General features: G+C 36.2%; 1 protein-coding gene across 5 annotated transcripts in view; it reads left to right on the top strand.

Moving 5' to 3' along the window:
• CCDC91 (coiled-coil domain containing 91) overlaps positions 1-18,151 on the top strand; it is a 113,062-nt gene that overhangs the window by 2,608 nt on the left and 92,303 nt on the right. For all 5 annotated transcript variants that reach the window (XM_030469375.1, XM_030469374.1, XM_030469376.1 and 2 more), the window contains exons 2-3: positions 12,874-12,916; positions 13,024-13,102. In XM_030469375.1, coding sequence (XP_030325235.1) covers positions 12,887-12,916; positions 13,024-13,102 — 109 coding nt within the window. In that variant the 5' untranslated portion in view covers positions 12,874-12,886. The remainder of the gene's footprint in view (positions 1-12,873; positions 12,917-13,023; positions 13,103-18,151) is intronic.

Raw genomic sequence — 18,151 nt, 5'->3', positions numbered from 1 at the left:
TTAAGTTGTGCCAGGGGAGGTTTAGGTTGGACATTAGAAAGAATTTCTTTACTGAGAGGGTGATCGAACATTGGAATGGGCTGCCCAGGGAAGTAGTGGATTCTCCATCCCTGGAGATATTTAAAAAGAGACTGGATGTGGCACTCAGTGCCATGGTCTGGTAACTGCAGCAGTAGTGGATCAAGGGTTGGACTTGATGATCTCTGAGGTCCCTTCCAGCCCAGCCAATTCTATGATTCTATGTTGTCTAGACAATGCCAGCTGTTTAAGTGGTATCAGGCTGAGGTTCAGAGTGATTTGTAGGTGCCAAAATACAATTATGCTATAATGAATATCTCTGGTCCAGAGGAACAATTGGATTGCAGTCTTAAGGGCAATAACTATCATTCTCCAAATGTTTATAGAACTGCTAAGACTATATCTAAGTATGGTGTATATCTGAGCAGTTGGCTTGATTTGTCCTGGTTTACTGAAAACCAACTTCCAGGAAAGCTTGCACTACTAAATGGAAAAAAGATTGTGGTACTGGGGAAACAAGCTTTTTGTGATTCTTTAACTGTAAAGTTCACAATACCTTCGTGACCATGTTCCTTTGAGTCCATTCAGGTTCACAGTGTGGTTGTTTTGGTTTGCAGTGGTCTGATACGCTTGTGTGTTTTGTAATCTGCTATCATCCATTTAGACAGTTTTTGACACCTAAATGCCCTTACAAGAAAGTTCTGCTTATTGAAAACTAATTTGATCATAATAATGATGGAAAAAACAATCTTGACACTTCCTCAGCTATGGGTTTTTTCCAGATTTATTATTTTTTGGGGGGCTTTTTCTCTAGCACACTAAGAGGTTTCAGGTTGCATTTATTACAAATGTAAGTCCTACAGACTAAATCTACCTTTATGTGTACTGTAAATTGTAGATTATCTGTAAAGTGTTGCAAGGTGACTTTCTGACATTGTATTTTAACATCTATACTTCACTATATTACCTTGATATTTTTAAGAAGAATGCATCAGAAATTCAAGACAAGGGTTTTTTTTTTCCATATTGTTACCTCAGACTTCTAAAAACTTAAGATTTAGATGGAAATGAGCCTTATTTGTGTGAGTAAAAGTAAATACCATAGATTTTAAAGCTTGATTTAGCTTTTCAGATAAAGCTTGTTACAACCTTGATCTTCCTCTATGCCTTTGTTTTCTTTAAGCAGTGGTGCTGCTCTCTAGACCTGAGTTTCCAGAAGTGGTGCTATTTTTACAGAGTGATTAAGTAATTTGTAACTTTTTAATGTAGAATAAAATGGTGTATAGACTTTCTTAACATACAGTATGTTTAGTATTCTTTCTTCGTGAAGAGTTTAGGATTGACCAGTGTGAATATTTTTGGTTTTATGAAATAGCAGGCTTTTTTCCTTTACATTTTTCAGTTGACAGGTTTATTTTTGGAGTGAATGAAATTAATTCTGGGAGTTCCATCTACTCTTTTGATGAAGCCAAGGCTTTAAAATATAAATTCCATTATAGGGTATGGTTGGAGAAGCAGAGTTATGCACCCATAAATTTCTTATAAGCAATCACAGACTTTTTAAATTCAAAGAAAGTGTATTAAATTTATATGCTTCACATATACTTGTTTGTTAAGGTCATGATGGATATTCCTAAAGAGGTTTTTAGGGATGACGTTTTTATAGAACTCCTCAGCAGTTTTTCAGCATCTGGTTGTAGCATCTGTCTGCCTTTGTTTGTGTACATGAGGTTTATTTTTTCTTTTTCATCACATGTTTACAGATACTGTCCAGTAAACTTTTCAAGCCTTTGAAACAGAGCTAGAGGAATGAACATAATATTTGTAAAGGTATTTTGGATCCTCAGAAGAAAAAATGTTTCTTGTGCCTGTGCAGTGCCTATATAAGAGAAGCAGTTTTTTTCTGTTTGTAATTAGGTGTCTACAGTTTGGGTTTTTTGCATCTTTCAGAGAAGAATCTGAAAACAGCTTTAGTTTAAGTTGCTTTTTTTCAGTCAATATAAAATGTCTTCTGTTACATTTGCACAATGTTCTAAGCTTTTGTTTTAAAAAAATCGGGCATATCCAAACTATAGTGTTAACTTTGTGAATGAAAATCCTAAAATCTCAGGCAGTTTATGGAACGTTGGCTTTAAAAACCTCCACTTACTGAAAATGATACAGAATTAAATTCTGATTTTTAGAGTTCCCACTAACAATTCTGGTAATTGTTTTAGAAAGTAAATTTTTTACCTATTCAGTACTTCTCTTGATCAAGGAGTCAAATTAGAATGCTTGAGCTAATTTTTGTGAATCTCCTTATCTGATAAGAGATGGCACAATCTGTTTACATGCACCTGTTTAGATACTGTATTTATAGCAGTTTCCTGATGGTTTGTGCAGGGCACTGTTATTTATATTTAGTTAATTAATGTGTGTCTGTGCTAGGTTAGGCAGCAGATTGTTGTGTCTTTAGACTTATGTTAAACCTGGACAGAGGTCAACAGGTAGCATCACTGCTACAGCTACAACTTTTTGTCTCATGCTTCCTCGTTAGAGAAGTTTGTCCAACTTTTCCATTTTTAGTTCTGTGTATTGAGGCTGAATATGTGGGTGATATTTTTTCAGACTGATGGCTTCTGCAGTAGAGGAAGAGATTAAAAGAGTCAATATGCTTCTAATTGTGATTCTGTCTGTAAGTATGAGCTGGGAGGAACAATTGAAGCAATAAGTTACTGTGTATCGTGCTTTACCATCTACTTCCTGCAGGTGTCTGATCGCAGTCCATTGAAAGGCACCTGAAAGCCCTGACTTGCCACAATAACTATAGATGGTATTAAAAGATACTGTTGTTAGGAAAGTGTTGATTATTGAGTTTGGTCTGTTTGAAAACAGTCATCCAGTACCTTGAAAAGATTTTGTTAGTTACACTACCTAGATTCTAAATACTGTAGATTCTGAAGTTCTGTTAGCTTATAGATAAATACACTCAATAACTGCTAAATATACTAAATAATGTACTAAATAGTTACAAGTTCATTCCTTAACTCCTCAAGGTTTTTGAGTAAGATGCATGTAGGCAAAACTATCTGATATTCTGTGTACAGCTGCCAGAACTTTGCCTTGTAGCTCTCTACAGTTAAATTTTTCCTCATTAAATACTTTGCCAGAACACACTGATTTAATTTCTCTTGAATGGGGCTTGAGGGAAAGAATGGAAATCAATTACTTTGAATTTGGTTTGGCATATTATGTTAAATAACTATTCACTATTCACTTAAATACCTTTTGTTTATCAGAGAACACAGGTAATTGATTTTAATTTTTTCTTAAATTTCTGAGTAAAAGAGACCTACAGTCAATTTATTTGCATTAGGCTTACTCTTTTTTCAAAACTTGAACAACACTTTCCTGTGTTCCAGTTCTTGAGTTTGGTGTGTGTATGTGTGTGTGTGTGTGTGTGTGTAGAGAGAGAAATAACCTGGAAATCCTGTCTGAGGATTGGAATTTTGGGTAGTTTTAGATGGAAAATAAAATATTTTAGCACACACTTGCCAGTTAAGCTTTTAAAAGGAGTTTCCATGGGGTGTAGCTTCTGAAATAATGCAGAGCTTCTGAGGTGGTTTCTGTGTGATACACAAGCCACTGGCTTTTAGCTTAGAACCTGCTGCAGTAAAAGTTACTATCTTGGCCTCATTGCCTCTAGATTGAAGAAAAGTTGTATTTATCTTGAAATGCTGATTTTCAGTAAAGTCATATGGCCTCTGATATGTTCTGCTTTTGGGTTCTCAAATTTTTCTTATGCTTCTGTATGTTACATGGGAAACTCAACTCAAACTCAACAACTTTTTTTCCTGGACAAGTTCTTGTGCACTTGTTTAGCACTGATGATAGTAACGTTGTAAAATGACTGTGGAAAGGGTCTTGAATTAAAAAAGACTTCTGTTTAAAAGTTACAGTCCACTTAAAATGATTCCTACAGAAATTAATTTTATCATTTATCATACTCTAATTAAGATATTGATACTCTAGGTTCATCAGATTCATTAAAAGCTAAAAGATACTTTCTGTTTTAGGATGTTTGTGAATACTTTTTTTCCTAGTTAATGAGTCCTGAAAAAGTGTATGATACAACTATCTATTGATCTTGGAGGTATCTGAGATTTGGTGTAGTTATCTTTGTAAATCATAAAATGGTTTGGGTTGGAAGTGATTTTAAAGATCATGGCAGGGATACCTCCCCCTAGGCCAGACTGCTCAAAGTCCCATCCAGCCTGGCTCTGACAGTTCTATGGAGGCAGGATCCATAACTTCCCTGGGCAACCTGTTCCCATTTCTCACCACCCTCACAGTAAAAAATTTCTTCCTAATATCTAACGTAAATCTTCCCTCTTCCAGTTTACCATTACCTCTTTTCTTGTCACAGCTTTAACTCCTTCTTCTGTTGGAGGCTCCAGAACTGGACACAGTACTTCAGGTGGGGTCTCATGAGAGTGGAGTAGTGGGGGAAAATCATCTCCCTTGACCTGCTGGCCATGCTTCTTTCGGCACAGCCCAGGATACAGTTGGCTTTCTGAGCTGTAAATGCACACTGCTGGCTCATACTGAGCTTCTCATCAACCAACACTCCTGAGTCCTTCTCCTCAAGGTTGTTCTCAATTCATTATCTGCCCAGTCTGTATTCGTGCTTGGAATTGCCCTGACCCATGTGCAGGACCTTGCATGTGGTCTTGTTGAATGTCATGTGGTTTGCATGGGCCCACCTCTCAAGCCTATCAGGTCCCTCAGGATGCCTCCCTCCCCCTGATGTGTCAGCCTGCCACATAGCTTGATGACATTGGCACACTTGCTGAGGTTGCACCTAATCCCACTGTCCATGTCACTCACAAAGGTGTTAAACAGCACTAGTCTCAGTTCTTATTCTGAGGAATGCCACTCACTGGTCTTCATTTGAGCTGTTGACCATTGGTCTTTGAGTGTGACCATCCAGCCGATTCCTTGTCCACTGAGTGGTCCATCCATAGGATCCGTATCTTTCCAATTTAGAGACCAGGATGTTGTGCAGGACAGTATTGAGCACTTTGCACAAGTCTAGATGTATGTCCGTCAGTGCTGTGATCACATCATAAAAGGCTACCAGATTTGTCAGGCATGATTTGCCCTTGGTGAAGCCACGCTTGTTGCCTCTAACCACCTCCAGATTTTCCATGTGCCTTAGCACTGCCTTCAGGAGGATCTGCTCCATGATCTTGCTGGGTACAGAGTTGAGACTGACTGGCCTGTTGTCCCCCAGGTTTTTGTTTTGAAAATGGGGGTTGTGTTTTCCTGTTTCCAGTCAGTGGGAACTCTACCAGACTATGATGACTTTTCAGATATGACAGACCATGTCTTTCTAACTTCATCCACCAGTCCCCTCAGGACTTGTGGATGCATCTCTTCAGATCACATGGACTTGTGCACCTTCAGTTTTTTTAGGTGGTCTGGAACCTGCTTTTCTGCAGGGGCCAGATCTTCCATCTCACAGTCCTTGCCTTTGCCTTCTGCAACTTGTGTGGTGTGGCAAGAGAATTTGCTGGTGAAGACCAAGGCAAAAAAGTCATTGGCTACCTCAACTTTTCCCATATCCTGCATGACCAGGTTTCCTGTTTCCTTCTGGAGTGGACCCACGTTTTTCCCTTGTCTTCCTTTATTATTGTAGAGTAGGGACAATGGTTGGACTTCATGATCCCAAGGGTCTTTTCCAACCTGAAAGATTCTGTGTTTCCTTTTATTACTGATGTACCTGTAAAAGTTTTCTTGTTGCCCAGCCAGACTTAATTCAGTCTTGGCTTTAGCATTCCTAACTATCTGATCCCTGACTTCTTAGAGAGCTTCATTGTACTTCTCCCAGGCTACCTCTCCTTGCTTCCATCCTCTGTAGACTTTCTTCTAACATCTAAGTGTGTCCAGGAGCTCTGTGCTCATCCATGCAGGTCTCCTGGCATTCTTGTCTTCCTTCCTCTTTGCTGGGACACATTGCTCCTGGACTTGGACAAAGTGGTGATTGATTATTGACCAGATTTCTTGGATTTCTCTCCCCCCCAGGGTTTTGTCCCATGGTATCCTGTCAAAAAGATCCTAGATAAAAGTCTGTGCAGTCTCCTGAGGTCTAAGGTAGTGATCTTGCTTCCTAACTTGTGTTTTGCCCTACGGATACTGAATTCCACCAGTTCTGCAGTGTACCTGTCACTGCAGCCAAGGCTGCCCTTAAAGCTTTAGTTGTCCACCAGCCTATCCTTGCTGGTAAGAGCAAAATCCACCATAACACCTTTTTTTGTTGGTTCCTTTGCCACTGGGAGGGAATTGTTGTCAGTACATTCCAGGGATTTCCTAAATTGCTGGTGCCTTGCAGTGATTTCCCCAATAGCAAATGATGAGATTATTGAATTTCTCCCTGAGGTGTTGTGAACTGAAGCTGCTCCTATCTGTCCACAGACCTCCACTATATCTTCCTTTTAACCCTGACCCATAAGCTCGTAGTCAGCTCCTCATCCATCCCCAGGCAGAGCTCCATGAGCTCCATGGCTGTTGATGTAGAGTTTACCACCCCCTCCCTCCTCTTCTCCCCTGCCTGTCCTTCCTAAAGAACCATTCCCATGCTCCAGTTGTAGGAATTATCCCATCACATCTCAGTGATGCTGATAACATTGTAGCCCTCCAGACAGCCTATGATGGCAGCTCCTCTTGTTTCTTCCCCTCACTACCTGCATTTGCACAGAGGCATTTAATCTCTGCTCCAATTGAAACTCCCTTATGGGCTGGGATTCCATTTTCCTGAATTTCAGGTGCTCTCCTGCTGGCTTAAAAATCCCACCTTTCTAAAAGCAGAAAACTTACATGAACTTCCAAGTTTATTTGGGCATTTAATTCTCTGAAATGATAAAGCTTGTATTTGTTTCTATACTGCAAAGGTCTTCTTCACATTTACCTTCAGTTCTAGCCAGAACACTTACAGATATCTCATTAGAAAATTATAGGTTATCCAAGATTTATTAATGAGTATTTCTTAATCGTTGAAGAACTTTGAGTATCTCTTGGTTTCTTCTTATATAGCTAATTTTTTATATTTTTGACACAAAATCTTAATTTCTTATGGAAGTCTTGTGCTCACGTTTGTTATTTCCAAGTTAGTTTTTTTAAGGTAATGTTTATTGTAAATACTAATGCAGACTAAGTTTCAAAATTGCCCTAAATTTCCCTCTTGCTTTGTGTCTACATAGTCTGTAATGTTAATCCCTGCCCAACTGTGTACTTTTCTTGCTAGATGATAAATACTGAAAATTTAATGCAGAGTTTAGGAGCTGTTAAAAGCTTTCACATTAAAAGCCAATGTAGAATACACCTTCTGTAACAAGACTGCAAACTCTGTTAATTTAGTAACAAACCACCAAGTGAATGTTAACCACAAGGATCATGCTCTCTTTGTATGAAAGTTTCCATTCAATTTTATTGTATAGTTAGCTACTTTAATAATAAAGAAAAAAAATCTGCAGAAGTTTTTCATTGCAAAAAAGATATTGCTCTGATGCAGATTACAGAACTGGAAGTTCTAAAAATAAAACACTAAAAGGATTGAACTTTCAATTGATTTGAAAGATTAAAATCACTGCATCTTATTGGTTCATTCGTTTTGAAGAAAGAAATGAAAAAACATGCATTTCACCTCATTACTGCTACCATAAATTACTGCTATTTTATTTTAGTGTTGGTTTGTTTGTTTGGTTGTTTTTTTGTTGTTTGTTACAGATTTCGTACTTATCTTGAACAGGCTTGTTGGAGCCTGCAGTTTTGGCCAAAGATTTATTTTTCAGTTATGTGGTCTATGATACACATGGTAAAGAACACCTAATGAGCCTGTCTGAGATTAAGCATACTGAATTAGTTATTTAGAAAGCATAACCGTGCAAGTAAACCAATATGTGTTCACAGGTAGGGGTTATCCACCCACAGTCTGCCAAACATATAAGTGAAACAGCCCCACCCTCAGCCAACTCCACAGATGCTGCTCTGACAAAAAAAAAAAAAAAAAAAAAAAGAGCAATATGCTCTAACTTGTTCCTTTAAAATGTATGAAATTCAACAAGTACATCAGCATCATACACAGAATTATTGGGCGGGTAATATATCATCTAGTTGAAAGTACCTGGCAAAATTAGATGCTTCTATTACTTTTATTTATTACTGAGATAAGTTTGTAATTGATTTATCAAATAATAGATTAGTACTTGATTAATTTGAATTGCTAATAACCAGATGTAGGCTTTTAAGTGAATGAAGAATGCTTCTTAATTCACTGTTTGGTCTCTACCATTTTTGCCTTTTGGATATGAAGAATGCCAGGATTTCTGGTGGGATTACAACATTCTTTCTCCTAACAGTTGGAATGGGGAGAGGGGCTTCTTTCCCATGGGACATATTTCTGTCTTATTACCTGTGAATGGCTCCTGTTCTTGTTTATAAAATCGTGCTTTTGGGTTGTCTGATGGGGAACTGCATTTCACAAAGTTCTCGGGACCTATGCTCAGCCTAATGGTCAGGTTTTGGTGACTGCATTTTGTGTAGGAAAGCTTGGAGGCATCTCAGGCACAGCTGTCTGTGCTTCAGTACATTCATTATGCATGGTCATCAGTCACAGAGAAGGAAGTCTTGAGCGGCCTCATCTGAATGTGATGTTGACCTGTGTTGAGCTTGGATTAGATGACTTGCTGGCCTGAATTCTGACCTAAATTGTTGTATGATGTGATGGATACAAACTTGTTCAGAATATCTACTGAACAGGCAATGGTTTGAGTATTTGGGCAATGGTTTGAGTATTTGGGATCCATTAAAAGTTTCCTTCTTTTTACTGGAGTGTGACTGGAGAGCTTCTCAAGCCTCTTAGGACATGTCTTGAGAACAGTAATGTTTTGGAAATGGCCAGGGCTGGATGACCTACTGTGTATTTTCCAACTGTAATTTCTATGAATCTGTAATTTTGAGGTTGACTTCTTGCTGCCCACTTTTACAGTTACTTAAATCCAGTATCAGGCATATTTTAAGAGACCACATTTAGGCATGGTAAGACCGTGTGGGCTGTTTTGTCGTTTTATCTTATTTTTTAAATCCTTCTGAACATTGTCAGCACTTAATGTATTCTTTCCTATTCTGGTGCCACAAATAATGTTCCTAGTCTGTGAGGAAAGAACAGTCTGATTACCCATTCTGGAATACCTGCTTGATTAAAAAAATCTGCTCTCCAGATTGTTTCAGTTCTGTGTGAGGTGTTTGGCTAGTTCTGTTGTTTCTTTATGCCAGAAATGCATTTCCATCACTAGAATAAGGGCTGGAACTGAGTATTAGTGTGTCATTTTCAGCTTTGTTATCAGTTTATAACATTATTCAAACATTATTTAGAGCTAAATGCACATGCACTTTTGAGAGCTATGAAAGACTCCTTGCTAAAAATGGGCTTGATTGATTTTTTTCCAAACAGTTCTTGAAATGTTGTGGGTCTCTTCTTCTTTGCACAAAGCATGCTTTTCCTTTTATGCAAAATGAAACATCTTTCTGAAAAGACATCTCCTAGTAAGAGCTCTTGCACTAAAACTCTAAATGAAAACTACACTTTTGAGTTTTTGAAGTGGCCTGTGTCAGCATCCCTCAGAAATTAATCCATTTTCCTATCCTCATTTGCTGCCTGCTTACTTGTGATACGTGGTAACTTTGCCAGTTTCATTTTGAATTTTTTTCAGGACTTTTTTTTTTGCAAAGCATGTAAACAAATGAGGATTTCTTTTTGGCAGACTAGAAACTTAATTTTGAAAACAGGTGTGTGTGTGTACATGTATGAATATATATTATACATACACAAATAGCACACAGTTCTTCCCAGCTAGTTGGGAAACACTTAGCCTAGAATTCCTGTGGGATCTCCAAAGAACTGGAAATTGGAGGATTAGCAGTTAGGCGTGAAAAAAAACATTGATACTACTGAGACTAGCTTGGAGTCTGTTTCTCATTTATTCCATTTAAATGATGTGTGGAATAATTCATAGATTAATCATGCTGTTGCAGCCATGAAATGTCTTAAAATTTGTGGAGTAAGGTAATCTTAGGTCAAAATAGTCTTGTGATCATTAGCAGACTTAGGAAAACTGTATATGATATGTAATAACAAAGATGATGGATTCAGTAACAGGTTGTTCTCCATTTTCTCTTCTGCCCTACATCCTTTTTGTCTATTAAAAACTACTTCTGTTTTATGTATTCATAAGTTCTTACAGACTTTCTCATATGGGTTATGCCTTCCTGGAAGTCCTCACTAGTATTTAACACACATTTTTCCTACAGAGGCTTCTTTCCTGTACTGCCTTATGCCAGTGCTGAATTAGATGACTAATGAAAGTAGTTAATCACTTCTTAGAATATTATTTTTCAGGTTTTCTAGATACTTTTGTTTGCCTTTCATTTATTTTTTTAAAGCCTCTCCATTTTAGTTTGCCTTTCCAATGTTGCTGTAATTCCTGTTGAACTCCTCTGTGTTTCCAATGTGTCTTTTTAAAATAGAGTAGTGAATATGAAATGTACTTCCAGTTGAGACATAACCAGTTTTGAGATGATGGGAATAAAGCCTCTTGCTCTTTATGGAAAATTTATTGTGGTCCTTTGAAGTAATTAGTATTCACTGTGGTCCTTTGAAGTAGCTTGGATAGGGCCTGTAGGACCTGATGATGTGATAGTATATAAACAAAATATCCATTTGCCTTTCTAAAGACTTTCCCTAACTGACTGCTATGATTGCTACTTGTACAGTACATGCAGTGCCTGTATAAATTACCTGTTTGTTTTGGATGGGTTTTAATAGCAGGCAGTGTGAATACATTGATGTTCTCAGTTGTTTGTGCATTTCTGTCTGCTTCAGCAGTGTTCTCTGGACAGCTTCTGTTGCTGTCATTTGTGTGTTCATGTGTTATTTTTTTGAGTTACATATATTAAAATATGTATTTTAAATTCAGTTACACAAATATATGTTAAAGGAATGTATGAATGTCTGACCAGTTAAGGTTAATATTGATGGGAAAAATACCCAACTACCTTCTTTCTCTCTTAAAAAAATTAAACAGTACAAACCCAACACAATTCCTTACAATCCCCAAAATATATTTATTTATTATACCCAGTGTGAATGTTGGATAATAACCTTCTTTAATTTAACCAAATCTGTCTGTTTATACTGTGGTAGTGGTGATTTAAAGTAAGTTGGTTAATAAGAACTTGGAAATTAGTTCTTTAAACTTCAGAAGACATGGTTTGAATTGAATTCTCTCTCAGTAGTAATTTTCAGCAGTGGATATATACTTTAATTTGGAGATTTCCTCCAAACCATTTCAATTTTTATGTGTCTGAGCATGTGCATAGGTTTTTTTTTGTTGTTTTGTTTGGGGTTTTTTTGTCACCCTTCATTCATGCATCAGAATGGTATCTGTTTTAAAAAATATGCATAAAACCTTTTTTTTGCACAGCTGTGTATATCTTCAGTTCGTTTCATTAGCTAAGTAACTTATCCTGCATTTTTGTAGAAGGAACTGCAATTTAACTATAAATATATCAAAATGCCACAGAATTCAGGGCTACAACTCAAAAATGCTGATCAGTTTGTAAAATCTAAATCAGCCACTCCATGAAACCTAGGGAAGGACCTCTGTGGTAGCAGAAAAATTTCCAGAAATTCACCACAGTCGTCTTCTAAACTGCAGTTTGTGTTGATGTTGCCAGACAGCTAAGAAGAGATGGGAAAAGCAGAAAATGTTTTTGGATGTAATCACTGTACTGATTTGGAAAAGCAGCTTAACAATGGAAAATATTCTTTTTGTTTTAAATCATAAACACAAAACTACAGAGTGCATAGTAGATTGCACTTGCATTTAATTTTACTATTTCATTACTAATGAAGTAGATTCTTCATTTTGGAATCTGATGGTCGGAAAACTACCTCCTGGAATATATACATTGTGTGTGTGTGTGTGTGTAAATGTGTATGCACATAAGTATTTCTCTCACTCTCCAGACTAACTTGCTGCCTTTTTTCACTACCATTTATTGAGGTACTAGGGATTTGACTGCTATACTTGAGAGTAATGGTTACAGCTTTAAAATACCATCTTTCTGTTTTCCTGTCTTGGCAAAATTTTTCTGCATCCTTGTTTTCAAAAGATGTTTAATAAAACTAATTGGCAGTGCTTGCCTGTTCTCTTGAAGGTATTCAAGTTCCATCATAAAATACAAATTTTTTTTCATTTTTCTGGATCAATTAAGAAGTGCTGCTTAAGAGAGATCTTGAGGTTCTAGTCCTTGCATCCTCTGTGTGAAAAAATTCATCTTTAGGTCCCTTGATCTTTTGTAGAAATGTAAATTAGGAAGACCTTGAGTAACCTGTGGAGGTGTGTACTTGGCTGAAGACTGAATATTCTTACTTAAGTGAGAAGGTGATGAGGTTATGAAGAGCACATAGGTAATGCTTGTATCCAAGTAAAGGTCTCTGGTCATCTGTTGTGTAACCAGAGTGGAAATACATGAGTAATTTTGTCTTTTGAGTCCTAGTTGATCATAAAATCAGCACAATTTTCTTCTGAGACTGGCCAATAAAATTTACTTTCAGTCTAGAGCATTGTATTTCTTCACACTGCAGGGCTTTTAGGGTTTGAGCACAGTTCATTCTACCTGAGTCTGTCTTTTTAACATTAACGCCCTAAGTTTGGTTTTACAGTTAGTTTTTTTTTTTTGTTTTTTATAAGCAAAGTAGATCACAATTTAGTTGTTTTTTTCTGTGTTTAACTCAATAACTCTTCTGTATTCTAGTGTCAGTTGAAAGATGGATGACGATGACTTTGGAGGATTTGAGGTATGTTATTTGGATTAATTAATTTTGAAATTTAGCTATTTTCAACTGTTTGTAGAAATTTATAGCATTTTTTTAAATACATGAAAGATTTTTTTTTGTGTTTCTAGGCAGCAGAGAGTTATGACTGTGGAAATGGTGGAAAGCAGACTACATCCCCTGCTATTGCATGGGCAGCATTTCCTACAGGTATTGATAAAATTGCTATAAAATTACTAATAGTAAGTTAGTGTCCTTGTGTGTTCACTGCAAATATTAATAACCAGAAGGGCATATATGCACAATAAAAGAATAGGCAACAATTAAAACCTAGCGTAAGAGTTTTCCTGAGTAATTATTTTGGGAAGCTTCACTTCTCAAAGTTAAACTTTCTTGAGGAATGAAAGAAAAATAACTTTTTTTTCTGTTCAAAGGCTGACTGACATATCTTGGGAAGAAGAAACACAGCTTCTTTACTCAGAGCTTGTTCTTACTTCTTGAGTACAGAAGATCTGTTACAAAAGATGGGAAATCATACAAAAAGTGTGCTTAAAATAGGACTTGAACATGTTGCATCCTTCATTAGATTTCATTGACTGTGGTAAAGTCTTTTAGTTGCTTTGAATGAGGAAGGAATGATCTTTTTTTACTTAAGCAGTTTTTAAAGTTAGAAAATACATTACACTTTTTTTTGATCTCAAGCAAAATCTGAAACATTGTAGAGCTACTTTATTAATTTGTATAAAAGCCTGGTGACTGTCTGGATTTTAAGAAATTAATAAAAGCTCATTGGTAGTGGATAAATATAAAGTCTCAGTAGAACTAAAAGATTAGGGAGCTGTTAATAGTTGGTTGTTGTTTTGTTGTGGGGATTTAGTCCAGGTTTCATTGCTTTCACAGAAAGAAATAATTTTAGTAGCATTAAGGGAAAAAACAGCCCATATTTTATTCTTCGATCAGGAGCTAAAAATTTGTCTGATATTTTATTGTGCTATATAAATTATGTAAAATTACTATAGTTCTAAAAATAAGATAGGAATTTGTTACATGAGCTCTCAATAAATCACATTCATCAGATCATTTTTTTGTTTGCTGTTTCATTTCTGGCAGTGCTGGCTTTCATCCATTACAAAAAATTAGTTCTACTTGTCATTGAAATAAAAAAAAACCAAATTAAACCAATAAACAAGGAAACTGTATTTTCCAAAATAAGTTTGTTACTGATCTTGTAATTTTAACTGTTGTTAAAAAGTACAGCTTAAATTAATTAGCCAGTTTTAATGTGTTTAATTAAATTGCATCCAGTATGTCCGTGTCATGAAATCCATTTTTAATCTGATAAGGTATGTAGAATTTAAATGATTTGTCAGCAACACTAAAGGTTTTTAATGATTTGTAAGTGAAATAGAAGTCTTAGGTTAGGTTTTAGCAACGTATGTTAACATAAAGCTTTTAGTAAGAGAAATAGCTGAATTGTCTGCCCAATATTATTTGTATGCTAGTTGTTCTTGTCTTATTTTGCTGAAAAATATCAAATTCAAATATATTATGGTGCTGAGATTATTCTGATAAATTTGGAGTGTGATAGCATTATATACACCCATGATTTAGTGGGCTTTATGGAGGAGGAGTATGTTCCTTATCAATTTCTTCCATATCCAATGTTTGTAATATATTTTAGTTTTAATACTAAATAGTGAAGTCTGCTGCAGTATTTCTCCATACGTAAGAAGAAATCAAAAATTATTTCTAAGGTTCCATTATTGATTGCAGTGAGCAATTTTGCCCTTGAAATTTGCATTGTGCTTCTTTACTATATTTTTCAAAGCTGATTTCACTTGTTCAATAGACTTACAGTGTAATTTAATTTGTATTGGTATGTGCAAATAGTCCTTTCTATGTGGTACTTAAAATCAGAAAATAATTATTATTTGTGGCTGCTACTTCAGAAAGGGAGATGAAAAGAATTTGAGCAGCAGGTATACCATTTTGTCTCCTTTCACCTAGACAGTTCCCAGAGAGGATGAAATCCTTTCTGTTGGGCTTCTCTAGCAGTTTCACCCAGTAGTAAAGCAAATGCTTTATTCAATATGATAAAAGCGAGAAAAAATATATTTATTTTTCCACTCTTATGACTGCAAGTTTGAATTAGATTCCATCATAATGGGTGTTGTATAAGATTGGAAACAGAAGGGCTGGTCTGAAAACTTAAGCTCTGTGAGAAGGTACACATTAAGAGGTAATGTAAAAGAGTGAAATAAAAAAATAACATGCACTTGTGCAGTCATTTCACTTAGCTGTCTTTTGGCACTACTGTTTGGAAAGTCCAAAGCTTCACCTTTTGTATTGAATCTGTTCCATCAGACTCTTTAACTGAGGTACAAACAAGAAGTCCTTCTTATTTAGTGTCTTTATGTACGTGATGGATTTCCTTTTTTCTTTACAGTCTTAATATGGGGAAGTATTAAAAGGAACCAATACTGTATGCGGAATGTCTGGGCTTTGAAAAAATGTGAGGGAACTACTTAAACATTAGTGCTTTTCTTAGCTTGAATTTGGTAAATGTGTTCCTGAAGTTGAAGATGAGAACCTATTAAAGAAATCAAAACAGTTCTAAGAACATTGTTGGAGTAGTAAAGCTTATGTGTAAGCTTCAGACTTAAATACAGTTCAGAAAAGAAAAGTCAACTTTTTAAGAAATATAAAATAAAATATTCTAGTTCCTTACAGTTGCCAAAGTGCAGTAATGTTGACTGAAAATTTTGACAATTTTGTAGAAACCAGTTTCTTTAAAAACAAAAGGAAACAATAGTAATTGAATACTGAAATATTTGTTTCTGAGGTTTACTTAAATGATTGCAGTGTTGTAAAGTTTTGCTACCCATATATAAGTTTTACTTAAATAAGGAGTTAGGAAATAAAATTAGTATTTCTCTATAGCCTTAGATTTAAGATAGTGGAATTGTATTTGTAATTACTTGTTTTCTAGAAGAAAGTATTATTTTTGAAAAATAAAATTTTGGGAGGTGCTTTCTATTGTGAACTATAAGAAATTATCTTGAAAACATACTAGTGTTTTTCTTCTCTATATGTTGATGTATCACTGTGAGCTGGCACATGTAGAGAAGCAGCCAAATGTTTCTTGGTGATAGGAAGACATTCACAGTTTTTGAGATCAACACAGAAATTGCTATCAAATTCAGCATTTTGTAGATGTTTACGTGTTGATAGTAATTTTGGAATTAACACTGACTTAGTTTTACTTAGTTTTGAAGTCTATATTCTCCGAAAGGTAAGGAAATAAACTTCCTTATGGTGAATTGCTGATCTGCACATACAGTAATTCAAAATGTTGGTTTTGGAATGGGAGGATTGCTAGGGAAACTACTAAAACATCTTGCAGCTTTGCAGAATGCTGTGCATGCCGTCTGAGACTTATATTTGTTACGGGCATATCGGGTGTCAGGTCTTATCTACTAATGTATCCCTCTGACTTTCTTTAAGCAAATCAGCCCTTTCTAATAGCTATCCAAAACACTGGGCTAATAGCAGTGTAAGTACAGAAAAACTGTATTTTTTATTAAATTTATTAATTCTTGCATTTTCTTTCATCGGAAAACAGGATTATTTTTTAACGAACTCTGTTATTTTATTAATAAAGTTGTTTGGCACTGACAGTGATAGGTTAATTTTATTGGGTGTTTGTTACTTACATGGAATATGTTTGCCATATCCTGTCGTGTGCTAGTTTTCTGTGTACTGGCAAAAGTAAGTTTGTTGGTCCATTTAAGTACCGCACTTTTCAGTTTATTTCTCCCTGAACTGCTTTTTCGGCATTCTGCAGGCTGTAGATCCCTGTGTTCTAGCTCTGGTATTGCAATTGATAGAAATTCTCTTCAACAAAAAATGCACAGCTGTGTTTCAGCAACCTTGTTTGGGGCTGGGATTTAAGCAGATAACTGAAATTTTGATACATAAAACCAGTCCTAAACTTTATCGGACTGTAACTATTAAGTGAAAAGTGTTAAGATATACAGTTTTTTTTTGTTGGCGTATTTTGTATCTAATATCTTCATTCTGAAGCTCAAAAGTATGCATGCAGCTCAAATGGAATACTGATTTAACAGTTTCATCTGCTTGGTTTTGTTTTCAGAATTTCTGATCCCCTACTGATTTTAATTGTCCGAGCTTCATTACTAGATTAAAGATACAGAATTTTTCATGTGTGAGCAAGATGGCTTCTGTTAAACTGCGTGGTTTTGTCAGTTCTTGCATATAAACTTATGGTAGCGTATTCCTAATACTGGGAAGTTATCTGTTCTTATTACAAGTTTTTTTTAAAAACTAACATTTCTGGCTGTAACGTATCAGCATCTTATTTCATCCTTCTTTTCATATACATGTAAATGAGTACATGCTTTTCTTTATAGTCCTGCAGCTTTGACCAATGAATAGTACCCGTTTTATCTGGAAATACATCAGGACTGACTCTTGGTTTGGTTACTGAAGAAGTTAGATAAGACTCATTGCATCCGGATAGGGTACAGGGGAAGAATATTTTGTCATTATCAGTATGGCTGTGTGTCATAGCAGGTGGTACAGTGGTTGAAGAGGAGATGAAAAGACAATGAAAGTTGTAAAGTTGTGATGAAATGTTGCAAGACAAACCTCTGTTAGGGCACGGCACTCCAAGGTCCAACAGGTGTTCCAGCAGTTAAAAAATAGTGCTCTGAGTTGGTTGCCCTCAGGATTGGTCAGCCTGGCTCGGTGCTGCTACTCCTCCGAATTCAACTGACCTCTCTGCTGGCTTGCTCAGGACTGAGCTGAGCCTGTGTTTGGAAGCTCACCTTTTATCAGCCCCCCCCAGTACTGCTCATGCGCAGTTGGGGCCCGCCCTAATCAGGCACAGGTGGGCTTAACACAAGGACATGCCCACTGCCTTCAATTAGTGGCACCTGGTTGCCTCATTTCACTACATTGAAAAGACAATGTCCATACTAGATGCCCTTCAGTTTTATTTCAGACCAGTGTTAGCCTAGCATCCATTAACTGTTGGAGTCCAGTCAGTTAGACTTATCAGAGGTACTTTTTTGTTTCAGGGGTTCTGAAACTGTTACATTAGGATAACTAGGGCATGGTACGTGGGAATGATTGAGGGGTTGTCTTCATAAGCAAATTTTGAGCTGAACTAAGATGCTAATGCAATTTCAGCAGTATATACGCAAAAGGAAATAATTAACAGGGCTTGAATTACAGACA

Source organism: Calypte anna, chromosome 1 (assembly GCF_003957555.1).
Source record: "Calypte anna isolate BGI_N300 chromosome 1, bCalAnn1_v1.p, whole genome shotgun sequence".
Taxonomy (NCBI): Eukaryota; Metazoa; Chordata; class Aves; order Apodiformes; family Trochilidae; genus Calypte; species Calypte anna.
This window is presented reverse-complemented; position numbering and strand designations above follow the sequence as displayed.